Below are 17923 nucleotides of genomic sequence, written 5' to 3' on the forward strand. Positions count from 1 at the left end.
TCCCCTAAATGTGTTAGATAATAAAATGTGTAGAAGAAATACAATATTATACTGATGTGAACAAGTTGTATTCTAACTGGAGCTGGGCACAAAGGTGTATAAGCTTAGATAGATAGATAGATAGATAGATAGATAGATAGATAGATAGATAGATAGATGGATAGATAGTTGGATAGGTTTTTATTTGTCACATGCACCGTTATACATAGTACAATTAACAGTGAAATGTATTCTTGTACCTGCAGCCAGTAGTAAAAAAAAAAAAAAGTACTACAGTAAAACAGTAGTAATTGCAAATTTCATTTTGAGTTAATACTTCTGTATTAGCAAGTAACACTTCAAAGTGAAAACTGTTTTTAATCAAAAAGATTTAACCCATCATTTTTATAATGCCTATATTTTAAATTTAATGTTCATAATGCTTGGAAATGGAGAATATCATCCTTATTGTTTCATCTTTTATCTTCGGACAGATGCCCCCCCTGGGGGCGATGCGGGCAAGTCAGACACCCTGGGGTCCACTGGCTCCGCCAGAAAAAGAGGTGGGGGGGCCAAGAAGGCGATGCAGGCGAACAAGTCTGCCCTCAGGGCCCCCCGAGCTCTTTGCTGCCTCACTCTAAGCAACCCCATCCGCATGGCAGCACTGGCCCTAGTGGAGTGGAAATATCCTTGTTTCTGAGACGGCTGCAGTGTTTGCGTTGGCACATGTGATGTGTTTATACAAGCTGCCGTGCATCTGATACTAATGCATGATGTGTGAACATAATATGGTGGAATGTAGGTGTCTTTTATGCTGTTGTGCGATGCATTCACAGTGTCTGTTGCAGCCTTAACTGCAGTCTTCAGGCCCTTTGATATTTTCATTCTACTTGCCATTTTTGCCAACTGTGTGGCCATGGGCGTCACCAAGCCGTACCCAGATGATGATTCCAACGTAACCAATCACAAACTGGTGAGTTTCCAGTGGAAAGACAAACCATTGCTTAATCTAGCATGCTACTTCACTTTTTTTCCTTTTTTTTTTTTTTTGAAAATTACCAAGATAATACACCGTTTTCCCAACTTGACATTACAGAACAAAATGTGGTTCTGTAATGTGTTTTCTGTTTATAAACCCATTTAATCAAAATTGCAAAAAACATAAAATCACAAAGACACAATTACTCATTTAAAATACAAAAATAAATTAGCTCCTGTACTAAATTAAACGTCAAGCAGTAAAGGTGAATTTAAAAAAAACAAGCTCAAATCTAGTTGATGTGACTAAAACAGCAGTAACACTGCTTCACTTGGTTAAATGTTTACATCAACAATGTGCTACCTGCAAGGTGTTCTTTTACAACCTATTCTTCACAAGAACAGTAAATATTTTGATCATTTACATCTCTTGAGGAGATCTCAGTGTTGTTCTTTGTCTGTGTTCTAGGTTCTTTGTTTCTTAGTCTCACTAGTAACATCGTTCTTAATGTTGATCCTTTGAGTCATTTGAGGACATTCGCCTGACATTCGCAAGTTCTAAGATATTACAGGAACAAATAGTCCGTCGGTAGGTGGAGGTGCTCTGGTGGGTGGTAATGGCATTAGGGGGAAAAAGTTGAGATGTGACCTCAGCTAGGTGACCCTGTCAGGGATCATGACTTACTTAAACGCCAACCATCTGCCTCTGCTCTCTTCCTTTTCTCTTGTTCTGTCTCTTAGCCCGATCACTTTTTGTTGGTAAATTAAAAATTACACGGTGGTCGAACTAAAATCAAGCTATATTCAGAATATCAGAGTCAACATGACTGAATGACAGCTGAAAATAGTTCTAAAATGCGCAGGAGTGACATTGTCCTGTTGGTCGATGCGTGGTTTGAAACTATCTGTGCACAGTTTGCAGAAATTAAACGTGATTCGATATTTCAGTCTGATCCAAAGTGTGTGTGGTTAAAAAGTTAACACACACAAACGCACAGCAGGGTAGATGTCAGTAGATCTCTTTATTGGATTTCACAGAAGACCTAAGCTGTTAGTTTAAGACATTCTCCCTCAGGGGGACTGTAAATCTGTTCTCTTGATCTTTTTTTTTGGATCGGGTTTTGCTGAATGTTCCTCATTTTCTTAATGCCAGCCATTTCACTTTAAACCACATCTTTCCAGGATTATTGTGCCAATCTGAGGTAAAGTCCTAGTGACGGTGATTAGAAGCATTAAGCTGAAGGTTACTGAAATGAGATCTGGTGGCAAACTTAAGCAGGCAGTAGGTCAAGAGGTTAGAAGGCCAGTGCTGTCAGCTCTTAATGATTGCACGCTTGACTTACTGTGACGTGTGATGAATCACTTTTAAATGTCAACACTACACCGTAAAAATAACATGACATTTTCCAAAGTATTTTTAATATTTTTTCCTTTAATACGCACCCACTGGCATGTTTTATTTTATTTTTTTTTTCCAGGAACAAGTTGAGTATGTCTTTCTCGTCATCTTCACCATTGAGACCTTCACTAAAATCCTTGCCTACGGCTTAGTCATGCACCCCAGCGCCTACATACGCAGCGGATGGAACTTGCTTGATTTTGTCATCGTCATCGTCGGGTATTTGAGTGCTTCACCTAGTCACAATTCCCCATCTGAGAAGAATTTGAGTGCTACAGCTGTTTTCTGACTGACTGTGCTGCAGGTTGTTCAGTGTGATAGCAGAGGCCATGACAGATCACAAGCCAGGAGAGGCTCATCATGCTGCGGGAAAACCTGGAGGCCTGGATGTCAAAGCTCTCAGAGCCTTCAGGGTGTTACGGCCGCTTCGACTCGTATCAGGAGTGCCAAGTGCGTTTATTATTCGTTACAGTTTGTGTTTTTGCGTGTCGCTTCATCCCACGTTGAACCGTGCGTGTTTGCCTTGTCAGGTTTACAAATTGTGTTGAACTCCATCATGAAGGCCATGGTCCCTCTTCTCCACATCGGTATGCTGGTCATGTTCGTCATCATCATCTACGCCATCATCGGCTTGGAGCTCTTCATCGGCAGGATGCACAAGACGTGTTTCTTCGTTAGCACAGGTCTCCGCTCGCAACTGATCTTGTGCACTGTTCCTCTTTAATGGATGCTTGCACTCAATCTGTGCCTGTCGCTCTCCGGCTCTTTTCTGCGCCAGGTCTCATGGTGGAGGACGATCCGTCGCCTTGCGCGTTTGCCGGGAACGGGCGCTTTTGTCTCAGCAATGGGACTGAGTGCAGGGGCAAGTGGGAGGGCCCCAACGGTGGGATCACCAACTTTGACAACATTTTCTTTGCCATGCTGACAGTCTTCCAGTGCATCACTATGGAGGGTTGGACTGATGTGCTCTACTGGGTAAATGAATCTTAAACAGATTTCACTTTAATTTCTTTTTTTGTTTTTTGTTCACTGGGTGGCACCTTATCTGTTCTCAATGTCTCTCTACAGATGAATGATGCCATTGGCTTCGAGATTCCATGGATCTACTTTGTATCTCTGGTCATCTTTGGGTCATTTTTCATCATCAATCTTGTATTGGGTGTGTTGAGCGGGTGGGTAGTCGCTGCATTCTCTGGATTTATGGTGTTATTAAAAACTAGAAGGCTTTTCCAAACAGGATTCGTCGTGTGTGTCCTTCATGAAGTCTCCATGTATTTGTGTGCACAGAGAGTTCTCCAAGGAAAGAGAGAAGGCTGTGGCGCGTGGTGAGCTGCAGAAGGCGCAGGAGAGCAAGCAGATGGAGGAGGACATGATAGGCTACATGGACTGGCTCATAGAGGCCGAAGATGTGGATGAAGAGGGAAACAAACGTTAGTCGAATACATATTCACACAGCCATCCAAACATGAACAGCTTATAGCCTTATGTTGATACACAATGTGCCTCTGTGTGTCTGTGAAGGTGCTGCAATCGCAAAGAAAAAGATGATGAAGAAGTTCGGCTGGTACAAACGCAGTGAGGATGGTGGAGGTACGACAGATGTCACTGCCTCTTATCCTAGATTTATTTCATTTGATGCTCCCTAACCCCGGCACTTATACATATACTTATACGTTGAATAGAGTCCGACTCTGATGATGATATCGCATACCTCGACGATGACAATGGCTGCTGTGCTTCTCTCATGTAAGGCAACAGAAGGGTCAGCAATGTTAGCATGCAGGAGGAAATCATGTCATCATATTAATGTCTCTCTCCATTATTTTCTTTCTTTCTTAGGGCAAAGATGATGGCCAATAGCTTCTGGTAAGCTTTTCAATACAACACACTGTATAGAAAACATTTAGTCTGAAGCTTCATCTCTAAGGTTAAAAAAGGACGCATGCTCAGGTTATTTTTGTTGTACTAAAAATAAAATGAATCTTGATAACTCTGAGAGTAATTACACCGATCAGGCATAACATTATGACCACCTTCCTAATATTGTGTAGGTCTCCCTTTGTCCCTCAGAAACAATTCTGAGGGTGTCCTGTGGTGTCTGACCTTTGTGGGGGCCTTTGGGTCCTACGGGTTGAGGGCAGGGTCCTATGTTCCAATGCATCCCACAGATACTTGATCAAATTGGGATCTAGTGTATTTGGAGGCCAGGTCAACACCTTGTGCTGTTTTTCATGTTTTTTTTTTAGTTGTCCCTAAGCCTTTTTTGTTTGTGTGCCTGTGTCAGGCTGCATCCTGCTGGGGATGGCTGCTGCCATCAAGGAGTGTCATTGCTATGGGGTGGGGGTGCCTGGTCTGGTCTAGGTGGGTGGTACATGTCTGAGTAACATCCACACGAACACCAGGTCCAAAAGTTTCCCAGCAGAACATTGTCACAAGATGGTCAATGTTGTTTACTTCTCCTGTCAGCGGTTTTAATGTTGTGGCTGATCGGTTTATATTCGACTGGGATTTTTATCCACTGTCAAAACTGTTTCCTCGAGATTCAAGTCTACAATTAAGGAACTATTTCTGCTCTTTCCTCAGTGACCAGTTGTGTCAGCTGAACCACACTTTCAGGAAGAACTGTCGTGTTGCAGTGAAGACCACCAACTTCTACTGGTTGGTGCTCCTGTTGGTGTTTCTCAACACTGTAGCCAGTGCCTCTGAGCATTACGGACAGCCAAAGTGGCTCACAGAAATGCAAGGTAATAATTAACCCCCTTTATTTATCCAATTCTTTTGGTTCCCACACTCCAACTATCTTGTCTTTGATTGAAGAAGCATCACTTCAGGAAAATTAAAACACTCCACGTCTTCTCTGTCCCTCAGAGCGAGCCAATAAGGTCCTGCTGCTGCTGTTCACTCTGGAGATGTTGATGAAGATGTACGCCTTTGGTCTGCAGATCTATTTCATGGCGCTCTTCAACCGCTTCGATTGTTTCGTGGTGTGCGGTGGCATTCTCGAGACGCTTCTTGTAGAGATGGAGTTCATCCCGCCGATCGGCATCTCTGTGCTGCGCTGCATCCGGCTGCTCAGGATATTTAAAATGACTCGGTAATTAGAAGCAGAGCTCTAGAAGAAGACACTACAGGAGAACAACTCATTCTGTGCTGTCTATTTATGCTCTCTTATTATTTGTAGGCACTGGGCTGCCCTTTCGGATCTGGTCAATTCACTGCTCAACTCCATGAAAGCTATCTGCTCCCTTCTGCTGCTGCTCTTCCTCTTCCTCATCATCTTCGCCTTGCTGGGCATGCAGCTCTTTGGAGGCAAATTCAACTTTGACGAAACTCAGATGAAGAGAAGTACCTTTGACTCATTCCCTCAGGCTCTGCTCACATGTTTCCAGGTGATTTACATCTCTCTATCTCTCCCCACTTGTATTAACCGTGCTGTAGATTGTCTATATTATGGTATTGATTATAACTCTCCCCTTCGGTCTGTCTGATTCTGTCTCTCATTGGATGATCCTCTGTTGTAGATCCTAACCGGAGAGGACTGGAACGCTGTGATGTACGACGGCATTATGGCATATGGAGGGCCAATCTTCCCTAACATGGTGGTGTGCATTTACTTCGTCATCCTCTTTGTCTGTGGTAACTGTATCCTTTTAAATCAAGTGATCGGTGCATTAATGTTTTTGGTTTGCAGCTTATTTCTGATCCCAATCCAGCCTTAATTTAAAAAAAATCCATTCAAATTTGAATCCTTGATGTTGTGGTCAGACATCCTGCTTAACGTCTTCTTGGCTATCGCTGTGGACAACTTGGCTGGAGGCGGTGGGAAGAAAGAAGTCGAGTAAGTTTGCTGCATTTACGTCGATGGCTAACTGAAATACGCGCAAAAATTTTATTTTAAGCTAAGTCATAGTGTTGTTTATTCAGAGAGAAAAAGGAAGAGGAAGAAGAGTGGGATGAGGACGAAGAGAAAGAGGATGAAGACGCAGGGGTAAAGAATTTTTAAATGATCACTTGCACCATAATGAATGTTTAAAAAAAAATGAATTTGAAAATAAGCAGTTGAGCTTTTGCCCCGAGTGTAGAACGAAGAGGATGATTGGCAGGAGAACGAGGAGCTCAGAGCCATCGAGGGACTGGAGGGTGAGTGTGATGGACGTCCCTCCCGGCAGGAGAAGCATTAGCCTCGCTGATTAGAACTGATTAAACCTGTCTTTCTTGTTGGCTTTTTATTTTAGGAGTTGCTCCGTTAAAGCCGGAGTTCTCGGGGCCCAAAGAAAAGATCGTACCGATCCCAGATGGAAGTTCCTTCTTCATTCTTGGAAAGAAAAACTGGTAATTTAAGATGACGCATGTCCCACATTAACCCGAGGAACTATACCAGTGATTTGCTGTAACACACATTCCCTTCCCATTCTTTCATTCATCCTTCAGTTTGCGAGTCGCCTGCCACAACCTCATCCATCACCCCTACTTTACCAACTTCATCCTCATCTTCATCATCCTCAGCAGTATATCACTGGCTGCTGAGGATCCAATTAAATCCCACTCGTTCAGGAATATTGTAAGCGTCACCTGCATCTCCTCTTGTAAACAAGCTGTCATGTTCTACTCATGCTCGCCAACACTTTAACGAAACTGATCTTATTTCTGTCATCCTCAGGTGCTCGGATATGCCGATTATGTTTTCACTTCAGTTTTCACTGTCGAGATCGTACTGAAGGTAACAGCTACAGTGGCTGGAGCGGATTACATGAAATGATGTCCTAGATCAGAAGCTCAAGGAGCAGAAACTAGTTTCTAACTTCACTTTCTCGTTCTTGTCTAGATGACAGTCTACGGAGCTTTTCTGCACTCTGGCTCCTTCTGCAGGAACGCCTTCAACCTTCTGGACCTGCTGGTGGTCGGTGTGTCACTCACGTCTTTCTTCCTACAGTGAGTAGACACACGTGTAACACTGCTCGAAGCTCAGTCAGTAGTCATCAGTATTTCTGCTGCAATCTGTGGAGGCAGTGAAGTGTAGAGATTATAGAACTTTTCCACTTTATATTTTAAACTCAGCCTTACTATAAGTTTTATATAGTTCGTTAGCTCAGAATTGTGTTTTTTAAATTGTCTGCCTGGTTGATTTCAGCTCAAGTGCGATCTCCGTGGTGAAGATTCTCCGAGTGCTTCGAGTGCTCAGGCCCCTTCGAGCCATTAACAGAGCCAAAGGACTAAAGGTAAACAGCTGGGCTCTATCTTGTTTCTATCCTTCTTCCGTTCTTTATTCATTTGCTTTTAACTTGCTGTACATTCATTGTGTACATAGTGTAATTTGTTATTCAAATACTTATTGTTGGTTTTGTTGTCCACAGAATGTGGTGCAGTGCGTGTTTGTGGCGATCCGCACCATCGGCAACATCTTGATTGTCACGACGCTCCTCCAGTTCATGTTTGCTTGCATTGGAGTGCAGCTTTTTAAGGTGCACGATCACATTTTCATCCTTATGACTTCTACATCCTTTTTTGTTGTTTTTAGTGTTACGACCTTTATGTGTTTGATATCACAGGGCCGATTTTACAGCTGCACTGATGAAGCCAAACACACTCCAGATGAGTGCAAGTAAGTTTTTCTTCGTGCCTACTACATAAAGCCTTTGACGGTGTATTAACCGTGCTGTTTGTTTCATGAAAGTATTTTTTTTTAATTTTAATTTCAGGGGAACATTTGTGGTCTACAAAGACGGAGATATGAACCACCCCATGGTTAGAGAGCGCGTCTGGCAAAACAGTGACTTCAACTTCGACAACGTGCTGATGGGCATGTTGGCTTTATTCACCGTGTCAACGTTTGAAGGCTGGCCACAGTGAGTATGCTTTTGACACTGTAATAGATAAGAGGAGGCAGTTATTATTTGATTTTGTCATCAAATCCCATGAAAAGAAAAAGTCTGTCAGTGTCTGCCATTCAAGGGGCTCAGATCTCTACAGCATATGGTTCTGTAGTTTCCTAAAAACATTAATTAAACAGAAGTGAATAGTGCGGTGGTTGGGGGACTATTTTTATCTGCGGATTAATACACATTTGCTATGTTGATAGTGTAGGATTGTCTCAAAATGATAAACCGTTCACTTATAAGAATAAGAGCTTCATATAACAGATTACATAATAGATACAGACTCTACAGAATATTTATAATTTTGGCAGCTCTGTACTTTAAGCTTTACATGCTTTAAATCAATGTCTAACGAGGAATTTGTGTTTGTTTCCCTATAAAGGCTTCTGTACCGGGCCGTGGATGCCAACGCCATAAACCGAGGCCCTATTTACAACTACCGAGTAGAAATCTCCATCTTTTTCATCATTTACATAATCATCATCGCCTTCTTCATGATGAACATATTTGTGGGTTTCGTCATCATCACGTTTCGAGAGCAAGGAGAGGCCGAGTTCAAAAACTGTGAACTCAACAAAAATCAGGTAAACTTGATTCACACTTTTAGGTTAGGCTTCAGTTGTATTATCATTCATATCATGGATATGCAGCATAGTTGTTTTAAATGTTTGCCCTCCTCCTTTTGCCCCTTGCAGCGTCAGTGTGTGTATTACGCACTGAAAGCTCAGCCTATTAAGATTTACATTCCCAAAAACCCATCGCAGCTCAAATTCTGGAGAATTATCAACTCCAGCCAGTTTGAGTACATCATGTTTGTGCTGATTCTGGGGAACACCCTCACTCTGGCTGTACAGGTACTGTTTCACACAAACCTACATGAAAAAGTACAGAAATATTGAACTCGCATCTGAGGAGGGATGTAACGTACGATGTTGTGTTTCAGCATTACGAGCAGTCAAAGCTATTCACCTCCATCATGGACATCCTCAACATGATCTTCACCGTGGTTTTCACCATAGAGATGATTATCAAGTTGCTGGCTCTACGAGTTCACGTGAGGATTCACTCTTTTACCTTTCAGAATAGCGTTCAAACACAGCTTCCGCTGTTGTCTGTTATCTTGATGACTAACGGTTTGCTCATTTCATCTGTGCAGCACTATTTCATCGATCCTTGGAACTCATTCGATGCACTGATCGTCGTCGGCAGCGTGTTGGACATTGCAGTCTCTGAGTTTAGTGTAAGTTTTTTAAAACTTTTATTTGCACAAACCAGCAAATTAAGTGTTTCCTCCACTGCGTTAAAAAATATGAATCTGAATTTCTTTTAAATCCAATCAATCAAATGTGCCATTGCCACTGGTACATGCTTTATTAAAGACATCATAAGAGCCTGCAGTCACACTCCAAAATGTAGCACTATTACTGACTTACAGTATAAAAGCTGTGATTTTATGCTGTCAAGTGAACAGCTACAGCCCGTTAAGCAACTGCAATCTTAAAGTGGCAATCATGAATAATTTAATTTAAGTAACTGTCACTTAAGTTACAATCTATGGTCATGAAGTGGTGATTGGCCCACAGAGCTAATGTTGCAGGCAGTTACCGTGGCTATGCTTACATAGACAATGTTTCTGACATTTATGTCTACGCATGGATGCTTAATCCAGTGATCCACTTAAGATGCACGCCCCAAAACATCGTTCAAAGCATAATTATAAGAGTAAAAAATTATCCTATCCTTTATTGACAGCACTGAATGTATCTCCCACCCCTCTCAATCTAATTGAAAACTCCCAGAAGATAATTTAGGAGCCATTATCAAAATAATTACTGCCGTCATGACTGTAAGCTCCATAAATGTACTTTTTGGAGGTTTTAGCAATGAATTTATATATGGTTTGTATTTTATAGACATGTTCCACTGTCAGGTAAAATGAATATATGGAAAGTTAAGACATTTCTGTTCCTCGTAGCAGTGATGGGACGAGTTTAGAAGAGGGGCACCACCCAGCTGGGATGCAGTGATATGAACTGGAAGTCATTTAAACCCTATATTTAATTGAAAATAGCTGAAAATGTTGAAAATGAGAACTTTTTATTTTATTTATTTTCATTTTGAATTCGATGCCAGGAACACATTTAAAAAAAAAAGCTAGGACAGGGTCACTTTTACCACGCATCTTCTTTTAACAACACTCAGCATTTGGGCATTTGGGCTAGCTGTATGTTATGTTCTCTTCCTTAATGCACCAACAGTTTGTAATGTGTGTCTGGACTGCAGACAGGCCAGCATAGTGCCCAGGATCTCTCAACAGATGCTTGGACGGCAGCAAAACCTTCAAAACCTCCTCGTATCGTTCCATAATAAAGGAGCCTTCACAGACGTTTTCCTTGCCATGTGCATTAATGTGCTCCATACCATCACGGGTGCTGTTTTTTAAAGTGTGCGCTTTACCCCAGTGAATGCAGCCTAAGAGATTTCCAAAATGAATGTCTGTTTCATTGTTATTCACTCTGGGAATATTGTGAATTATTCAAAAAACAATAAAATGTAAACCACTGGTGCATGACGTCTTTTTAATGTCTTTCCTCCTGCATGGCGCCACTGACTGATTGAAATATTGATCCAGGGAGGAGGCGGCCACGGTGAGGTGAGAACTCAACACCGCCACTAAGAACAGAGTTATTCTCCCCTTATCTAATGTCACACAGTCTGTTCTCTGTGTTTGATGTGTAACAAAGTTCTTTGTTGACCCGTTTGTCTGAATATGTTTTCTCTCCAGGGTAGTGGGAAAGAGAGCGGTAAAGTGTCCATCACGTTCTTCCGTTTATTCCGAGTGCTGAGGTTGGTTAAACTGCTCAGCAAAGGAGAGGGCATTCGAACTCTTCTCTGGACTTTTGTCAAGTCCCTCCAGGTCAGAGCAAAAACAATAATAACAGCTATACTGTATTGCATGCTCTAATGACAATTTTCTAATAAACTTGACCTTTATCTACTCAGGCCTTGCCTTATGTCGGCCTCCTCATCGCTATGATCTTTTTCATCTACGCTGTGATTGGTATGCAGGTGAGTCTTGTAAAAGTGGAGGGTTTTAATCAGAATTAATCATTTCATTAACTATAATTAACCAAGTGGCTGATTAATTAATGTCTCTCATCAAGTTCAATACTGTCTGATTTCCGTTTAGTCGTTTGGGAAGGTGGCTGTTGATGACGACACGCACATCAACAGAAACTGCAACTTCCAAACTTTCTTCATGGCCGTTCTGGTACTTTTCAGGTGAGATATTTTAGCCAGAAAGAGAAGCGTGCAGCTAGTTTACACGTACAACTATGATGATGTTTTCATCACAAGCTTTTATTACGCTGCAGGACATCCAGACCTTCCAAACAAGATCTGGATGTCGATGTACGAGTAAACGATAAATGAAAATACTTCTCTGTCTCCGTTTTTCCTGCAGGTGTGCCACAGGAGAGCAGTGGCAGGAGATCATGCTGGCAGCTCTCCCCGGCAGACGCTGTGACCCAGAGGCCGACACTGAGCCTGGGGAAGAGTTCAGTTGTGGTAGCAACTTGTCCTACATCTACTTCATCAGCTTCTTCATGCTCTGTGCTTACCTGGTGAGTGAGGATTAAAGCTGATTTTTATTTATTTTTTGTAACTTCACTCTCAGATCATTTGCAGTAAGACATTCTTTTGACATACAGCTTCTTCACTTCAAATTAAGTGTGGGTATAATTACTACAAACTTGTGTTTTACAGCTCCAGTGGAAACAAAGTCAGATGAAAGTAGGGAGATGGTATTACCACGGCAGCGTAGTAGCAGTTTAAAAGCTTAGCCTGTCTTCTCCAATTCCCATCTCTCCAGAGAACTCCCAGCCGTGGATTTTCATAATCCAGGCGGCAGACTCAAATCACAAAATCCAGATTTAAAAGCGTGCAAACATTTTGGTAACATTTCTATGACCTCTGTGCTATTTTAAGGCAGGAAATGTGTCAGTAACCCTAGAGAACATGATCTATTATGAAGAATGGAAACATAAAGTGGAAGCTCATACTCAGATTACAGATTATCTGCTTGAAATCATTAACAGCGCCATATAATGATATGTTATTCACTGGAAATATAAACTAGATCGCTCAAAAGTAAACAGCATGGAAAAGACTCAGACATGTACAGTTTCCTATCTTCAGTATTTCTCTTCCTGTACAGGAAATATTACACATCTAATGCAATCCACATATTTTAATTTAAAGGTCCATGTAATCTGATCGTTAGTTTGCCATATTCTGCTCTGTGAAGACTGATTTACAACAACAGCGTCCAGGTTCATGTTCAGACTGCATCCTCGTGGGTGTCCTAAATTCCTTCTATGGTTTCCTCTCTTGCGGACAGCTGACATCCATCATTCTGTGTGTGGTCTTCGACCTTTAGCAGAGGCTCACTGAGACCACCCCCAGCAGCTGAAATAGAACAGGACCGCTCTGCCCTGCTGACTTTTGCTGTGTTCACAGAATTGAATGGACTGACATGCATTTGATTACTCTTCATGAAACCTCATTAAGTAATGTGTCTAGAAGCAAATTGCTGCTTAGTAATGCAAAATGTTGTTGGTTTCTTCTCTGTACACATTCTAATGTAACAACTGTTATTCACTTTTATGAATTTGTCTTCAAGCACCTAAAAGAAATAACTTCCTTTGATTTGTTTTCTCCAAATTCTCACTTTTTAATTTAATTTATTATTAAATGAAACCTTTTTGTCACAAACAGCGGCTTCTTCTCTGTCCTCCTCTCTCAGATCATCAACTTGTTCATTGCCGTCATCATGGACAACTTTGAATATCTGACGCGAGACTGGACCGTGCTCGGTACTCACCACCTGGATGAGTTCAAGAGAGTTTGGTCCGACTACGATCCGGAGGCCACGTAAGACCCACTTTTCTTCATTCTCTCCTGCTTATGTCGTGGTTTCCTTCCCTCTTTCCGTCTCCCTGCAGCTGTCGCTCCTCACTCCTGTGTTTGTCTGCCTCTTCCAGCGGCCGTATAAAACACATTGATGTGGTCACCATGCTGCGCAGGATTCAGCCACCTCTTGGTTTTGGAAAACTATGCCCTCATCGCGTAGCTTGCAAGGTAAGAAAACACACGTTAAGTCCTGCAAACATACAAGTAGACTGATAGCTCTGACTCCCTCTGCCTCATCTTTTCCTCTCAGAGACTGGTTGCTATGAATGTCCCACTGCACCCTGATGGGACAGTCACCTTCAACGCTACTCTGTTTGCTCTCGTGCGAACCTCACTCAAGATCAAGACTGAAGGTTGGGCCTTCTACGTATGCACACACATACAACCTCTATGTACTTGTCTGAGGCCGCCTCACTTAGTGGTCTTAGGGAGCTGTTTTCATCTAATAATCTGTCCCTCTCAGGCCCCATCGATCAGCAGAATGAAGAGCTGAAGGTGATTATTAAGAAGCTCTGGAAGCACACCAAGCCAAAACTCATTGATGAGGTCATTCCTCCCCCTAGAGGTGAATCACAAAACTGCACAATCTTCTGCTAATGATGAAAAGTAAAGAAACCCCAAACAGTCCAAATATTAAATGAATCTTCTGCTTATCAACGTGTATTGGGTGCCAGAAACAAAGAGTTCTGATATAAATCTCATCATCCGGGAACACCGTTTGACCACTCAGTTTTTCATTTTCTCAGGCGATGAGGTGACTTGTGGGAAGTTTTACGCCAGCTTCTTGATTCAAGACTATTTTAAGAAGTTCCGCAAGAGAAAAGAAAGAGAGAGGAAATCCAAAAGGAAGGACAAGGCTGCTTCTCTGCAGGTAAACTATGAAGCATGATTAGCTTCCAAACTAGTAGTGAGACCAAAACAGAAAGGGGAGCATAGAGAGTCTCTGCATAGTTAAGCTCCCTGTAAATAAACCATTTGTCATCATATTTTTATAGAGGGAAAGGTTTAACTTCCTAGCACACTGGATATGTACTAGGCAGTAATTACTAAACACACTATATGTCAGTGTATATATTTGTGTGTTCTTAGCAAGGGCTGCGGACGCTACAGGACCTGGCTCCAGAGATGCGTCTGGCGATGGCCTGCGACCTGGAAGAAGAGGAGGCCGCCGATGGAGAGACGACAGGCGACGACATATTCGACAGTGAGGCAGGAACTTCAGCGACCAACACTCGAGCCAGCACGCCAATGCCAACTCTAGACATGCTGGTAGAGCAGACGGCCGTGTTTGTCGAACCCCAGCCCAAGGTCGCCAACGGTGGGGTGGTCACCGAGCAGGTGACGGGTTTGCAGGATCACCAGTGGCCGGGATCGGAGCTGGCAGGTGTCAGCGTTGTAACAGAGCAGCCAGTGAAGTCCGAACCCCTGCCCATCAGGTTACCGCCTTATAAGTAAACTCAACCGGTGGTACTATAATCTTTGAAAGCGATGTTGTAATGACGTGTCTTCTGACTTTCCTGTACTCTCTCCAACAATCAGGGTGGACTCCATCAGTGAACTGCCCCCTCCTTCTCCTCTTCCTCCTCCTCCTCCCCCAGAGATAGAGGTCGTAGCTGAGGAACCTGTTGTTGCAGCTACAAGTGAAGTAGCTGCGTCGGTATATGGCAGCGAAGGAGATGTTGCAAGTCTAGCATCAATAGACAGGTAGGAAATTTGTTGTATTTGTGTAATAAATTATTAATTAGTCAAATAATTCAACCTCGTGGATTAGCATAAAGAGCTGAAATTAGGAAAATCTAAATCTCTAAAGACCAGTCAACAACATCTTATATTTTGTTCCCTGTCTCTTCAATCTTTGTAGATATGTGTATCCAGAAGCCGTGTCTCCCATCCCAACTGAGACAGGCTACAATGTCCAGAGTTTGGAAAGGCCGAGCAGCATCGGGGAAATACCTTACAATGCTCATAATGCCAACGGCTTCGTTGGCAACGGTTACAGTGACACCAACATGAATGGAGGCAGCGTTGCTACAAGTCCCACTCCTTACACAGCCAATGGATATAATGGGAATGGATACGCCGGCTACACCGAGAACGGCAGCATCATCAGCAACAACGGGAATGGAAGCACGATGAACGACTGCAACGAAAATGGCAGCATCGTCAGTGGTTACAACGGGAACGGCTACAACGGAAGTCAGAGCAGCGGATCACACTTCAGGAGGCGGCTACTTCCCAGCATACCGAAAGGTCAGAGACTTACATCATGTGTTTTTTTTCCTCTTCCTTTTGATCCTTAAAGAAAAAAGATTAGAACTAGTGGATTATCTGCAATGTTTTTGTGATGGATCGATTAATTAACCAAAAGATAATTAATTTTGGTATTCAGTTCATTTTTAAAGTTAGTTTTTATGGAAAAATGTGAGACTTTGCTGCTTTTTCTTGTCTTACATTTTACATCTAGTTTTTTTTTTTTTTTGGACTTTGATTAGATCTGTGATGTAGACCAAATGTGTGTTTATGGACCAGACGATTAATCAATATGTATTAGAGTCAGTGTTTTTATTGAAGTTGTAGACTTTCATCAGAAATGCTCTGGTTTAGATTAGCAACAGGTCGAAAAGTTGTGTATCATTTGGTTTGTGATAGTTCTGGTGTGTGTATCCGAACATATAAGATACTTAAAGAGCAACTTAACATTTTGACTGTACACATTCAGTTAGTACATATTTGCACAATCCCACACACACACACACAGGGGGTCACTTGGAGCCCACAGCTTGTAGTATTCTTGTACTCAGACCTCATAGTGTGTTAATCCAACTACGCAAAATTCACAGTCATGCACCCAAGGCCTGTTTTCTAACGTCAACCTTCTTATTGTTCCAGGTCATAAACCTGCCTTTAACTTCCAGTGTCTGAGGCCACAGAGCAGTGTGGACAACCTCCCCATCCCAGGAAACTATCATGGGAACACATCTCCATCCAGATCCCGTCTACAGGTAAAGCGAGGACACACACAGAAAGCGTTAGCGCTCCCACCGTGTTTCTCTTCGCTCATCTTCTTCTCTCCTCTCTCAGGCCCAGCACAGCCTGGACTCCCGGCCCAGCAGCGTGTCCTCGATGTCCTCCGCCTCCTGGGTGAACACAACAGCAGCTGGCACCACTCCTGTTCCAGGAATAATTGCCCCCTCAGGGCGCAGGGGCAAGCTCATCTACACTCCTATGATCCTGGTGGACGAAGCCGCTGGTACCAGTCAGCCGCTGTGGAGCGACGGCTCTGCCAGCCTTCCAGCGGGAAGACGTCCAGGCTGGTACCCCGGTCAGACCAAGACCTTCACCAGCGTGAGGATGCCACCACCAACCAGCCAGGGCTTCATAGACAAGGGCAGTGCAGACAGTCTGGTTGAGTCGGTGAGTATTCAGGGAGCAGGTGATTTTTGTGAATGAGAGATGTACAGCGTTTTGAATCACATAGCATCCTCTGTCAGTCACGTTTTGTGGACTTCTGATAAATATAGAAATTATTAATAGGAAAAATATATTTTCAAATATTGACTCAAATATTCTTCTATGGCTGATATCTGTAGATACAATCTGGCACGTCTATAGATGTTCTTTAAGTTATTTAATAACTCAGAGAACTTAAGAGGGCTTTTCAATTTGACTAAGTGACTCTTTCAGCTGATAAAGTTCTCTGTGCATTGGACATAATGACAATCAGTAAGACTTGCAATCTCCTGCCCCAAATCATTGTTCCTCTCCTTTTTCTTCTCGCAAACAACAGATCTTGATCTCTGAGGGTCTCGGGATGTACGCCAGGGACCCAAAGTTTGTGAGCTTTGCCAAGCGGGAGATAGCCGAAGCCTGTCACATGAGCCTGGATGAAATGGAGAACGCCGCTGCTGACCTGATAGCACGTGGAGCCAGTCAGTCGATTTCTCGCTTCGAGGAGGAACTGGCAGACGAGATGAACTGTGTGATTTCTTACTGAGAACCGTGTGTGAGAAGAAGAAAATGAGTAAACGTTGTAATATATATATATATATATATAAAAAAAAAAAAAGAACAGGGAGGTGTGTGTTTATATCTGCTGTGAGGAAAAAAAGCAGGATTTTTTGTTTCGCTGGGTACGATATGTTTCTGTTTGTAAATGCCAAAACACACACACTGACTTTAAGAGCACATGTCGGCATGTGGCAGGACTCAACAAGGTTTTCCTCTGAACTGATGAACATGTTGACTTTACATAGGAGTCTGCTGAATATGACAGCAAACTGGCTCTTAGCATTATTATAATGAAGGAGCTTTTTTTCTTTTGCATTGTACTCTCATTTTGTACTTACTTGAATTGTTGTCACTTTATACATTTATGTGTTCAGTTGCAATTAACTGTAAAATAAGACTATATTGAACCAATACATGTAGATCAATAAATCCTCTTTACTTTTACACAGGCCCTGAGATCCAGCTATTTTAGAGACATAACCCATTAAACATATTATATTCTAAGGTGCAAACTTATTGTAATAATATGGCAGTTTTGTGGCTATCCAATGTACAAAAATAAAATGTTGTGTTTTCTCAAATGTATTTTTTATTTGTTAGTTACAATTCTTTTGCAGTAAGAGCGTATCGTTCCAAATACTGGACTGAAAGGGGCTTTTCTGTTCAAAAAAAAAAAAGAACGGATGTGGAGAACCATAGTGAAATATGAAAG

General features: G+C 42.4%; 1 protein-coding gene across 1 annotated transcript; it reads left to right on the forward strand.

The window, feature by feature from the left end:
• Nucleotides 1–293: 293 nt before the first annotated feature.
• Nucleotides 294–17923, forward strand: cacna1fa (calcium channel, voltage-dependent, L type, alpha 1F subunit a). The gene is given in 44 exon segments (XM_084554107.1): nucleotides 294–663; nucleotides 847–952; nucleotides 2436–2575; nucleotides 2661–2806; nucleotides 2887–3042; nucleotides 3045–3331; nucleotides 3425–3528; nucleotides 3644–3786; nucleotides 3878–3946; nucleotides 4039–4102; nucleotides 4196–4222; nucleotides 4940–5100; nucleotides 5225–5450; nucleotides 5538–5745; nucleotides 5878–5998; nucleotides 6122–6194; nucleotides 6281–6344; nucleotides 6439–6496; nucleotides 6592–6688; nucleotides 6788–6917; nucleotides 7017–7076; nucleotides 7182–7288; nucleotides 7488–7818; nucleotides 7906–7958; nucleotides 8056–8202; nucleotides 8615–9086; nucleotides 9176–9286; nucleotides 9389–9472; nucleotides 10865–10885; nucleotides 11018–11149; nucleotides 11236–11301; nucleotides 11423–11514; nucleotides 11696–11855; nucleotides 13037–13164; nucleotides 13275–13371; nucleotides 13454–13556; nucleotides 13667–13768; nucleotides 13950–14074; nucleotides 14293–14639; nucleotides 14743–14907; nucleotides 15065–15453; nucleotides 16093–16205; nucleotides 16285–16617; nucleotides 16991–17923. Coding segments are annotated over 44 exon segments (6579 nt in total). The 5' UTR covers nucleotides 294–409; the 3' UTR covers nucleotides 17198–17923.

The sequence above is a fragment of the Chelon labrosus genome (assembly GCF_963514085.1).
Source record: "Chelon labrosus genome assembly, chromosome: 10".
Taxonomy (NCBI): Eukaryota; Metazoa; Chordata; class Actinopteri; order Mugiliformes; family Mugilidae; genus Chelon; species Chelon labrosus.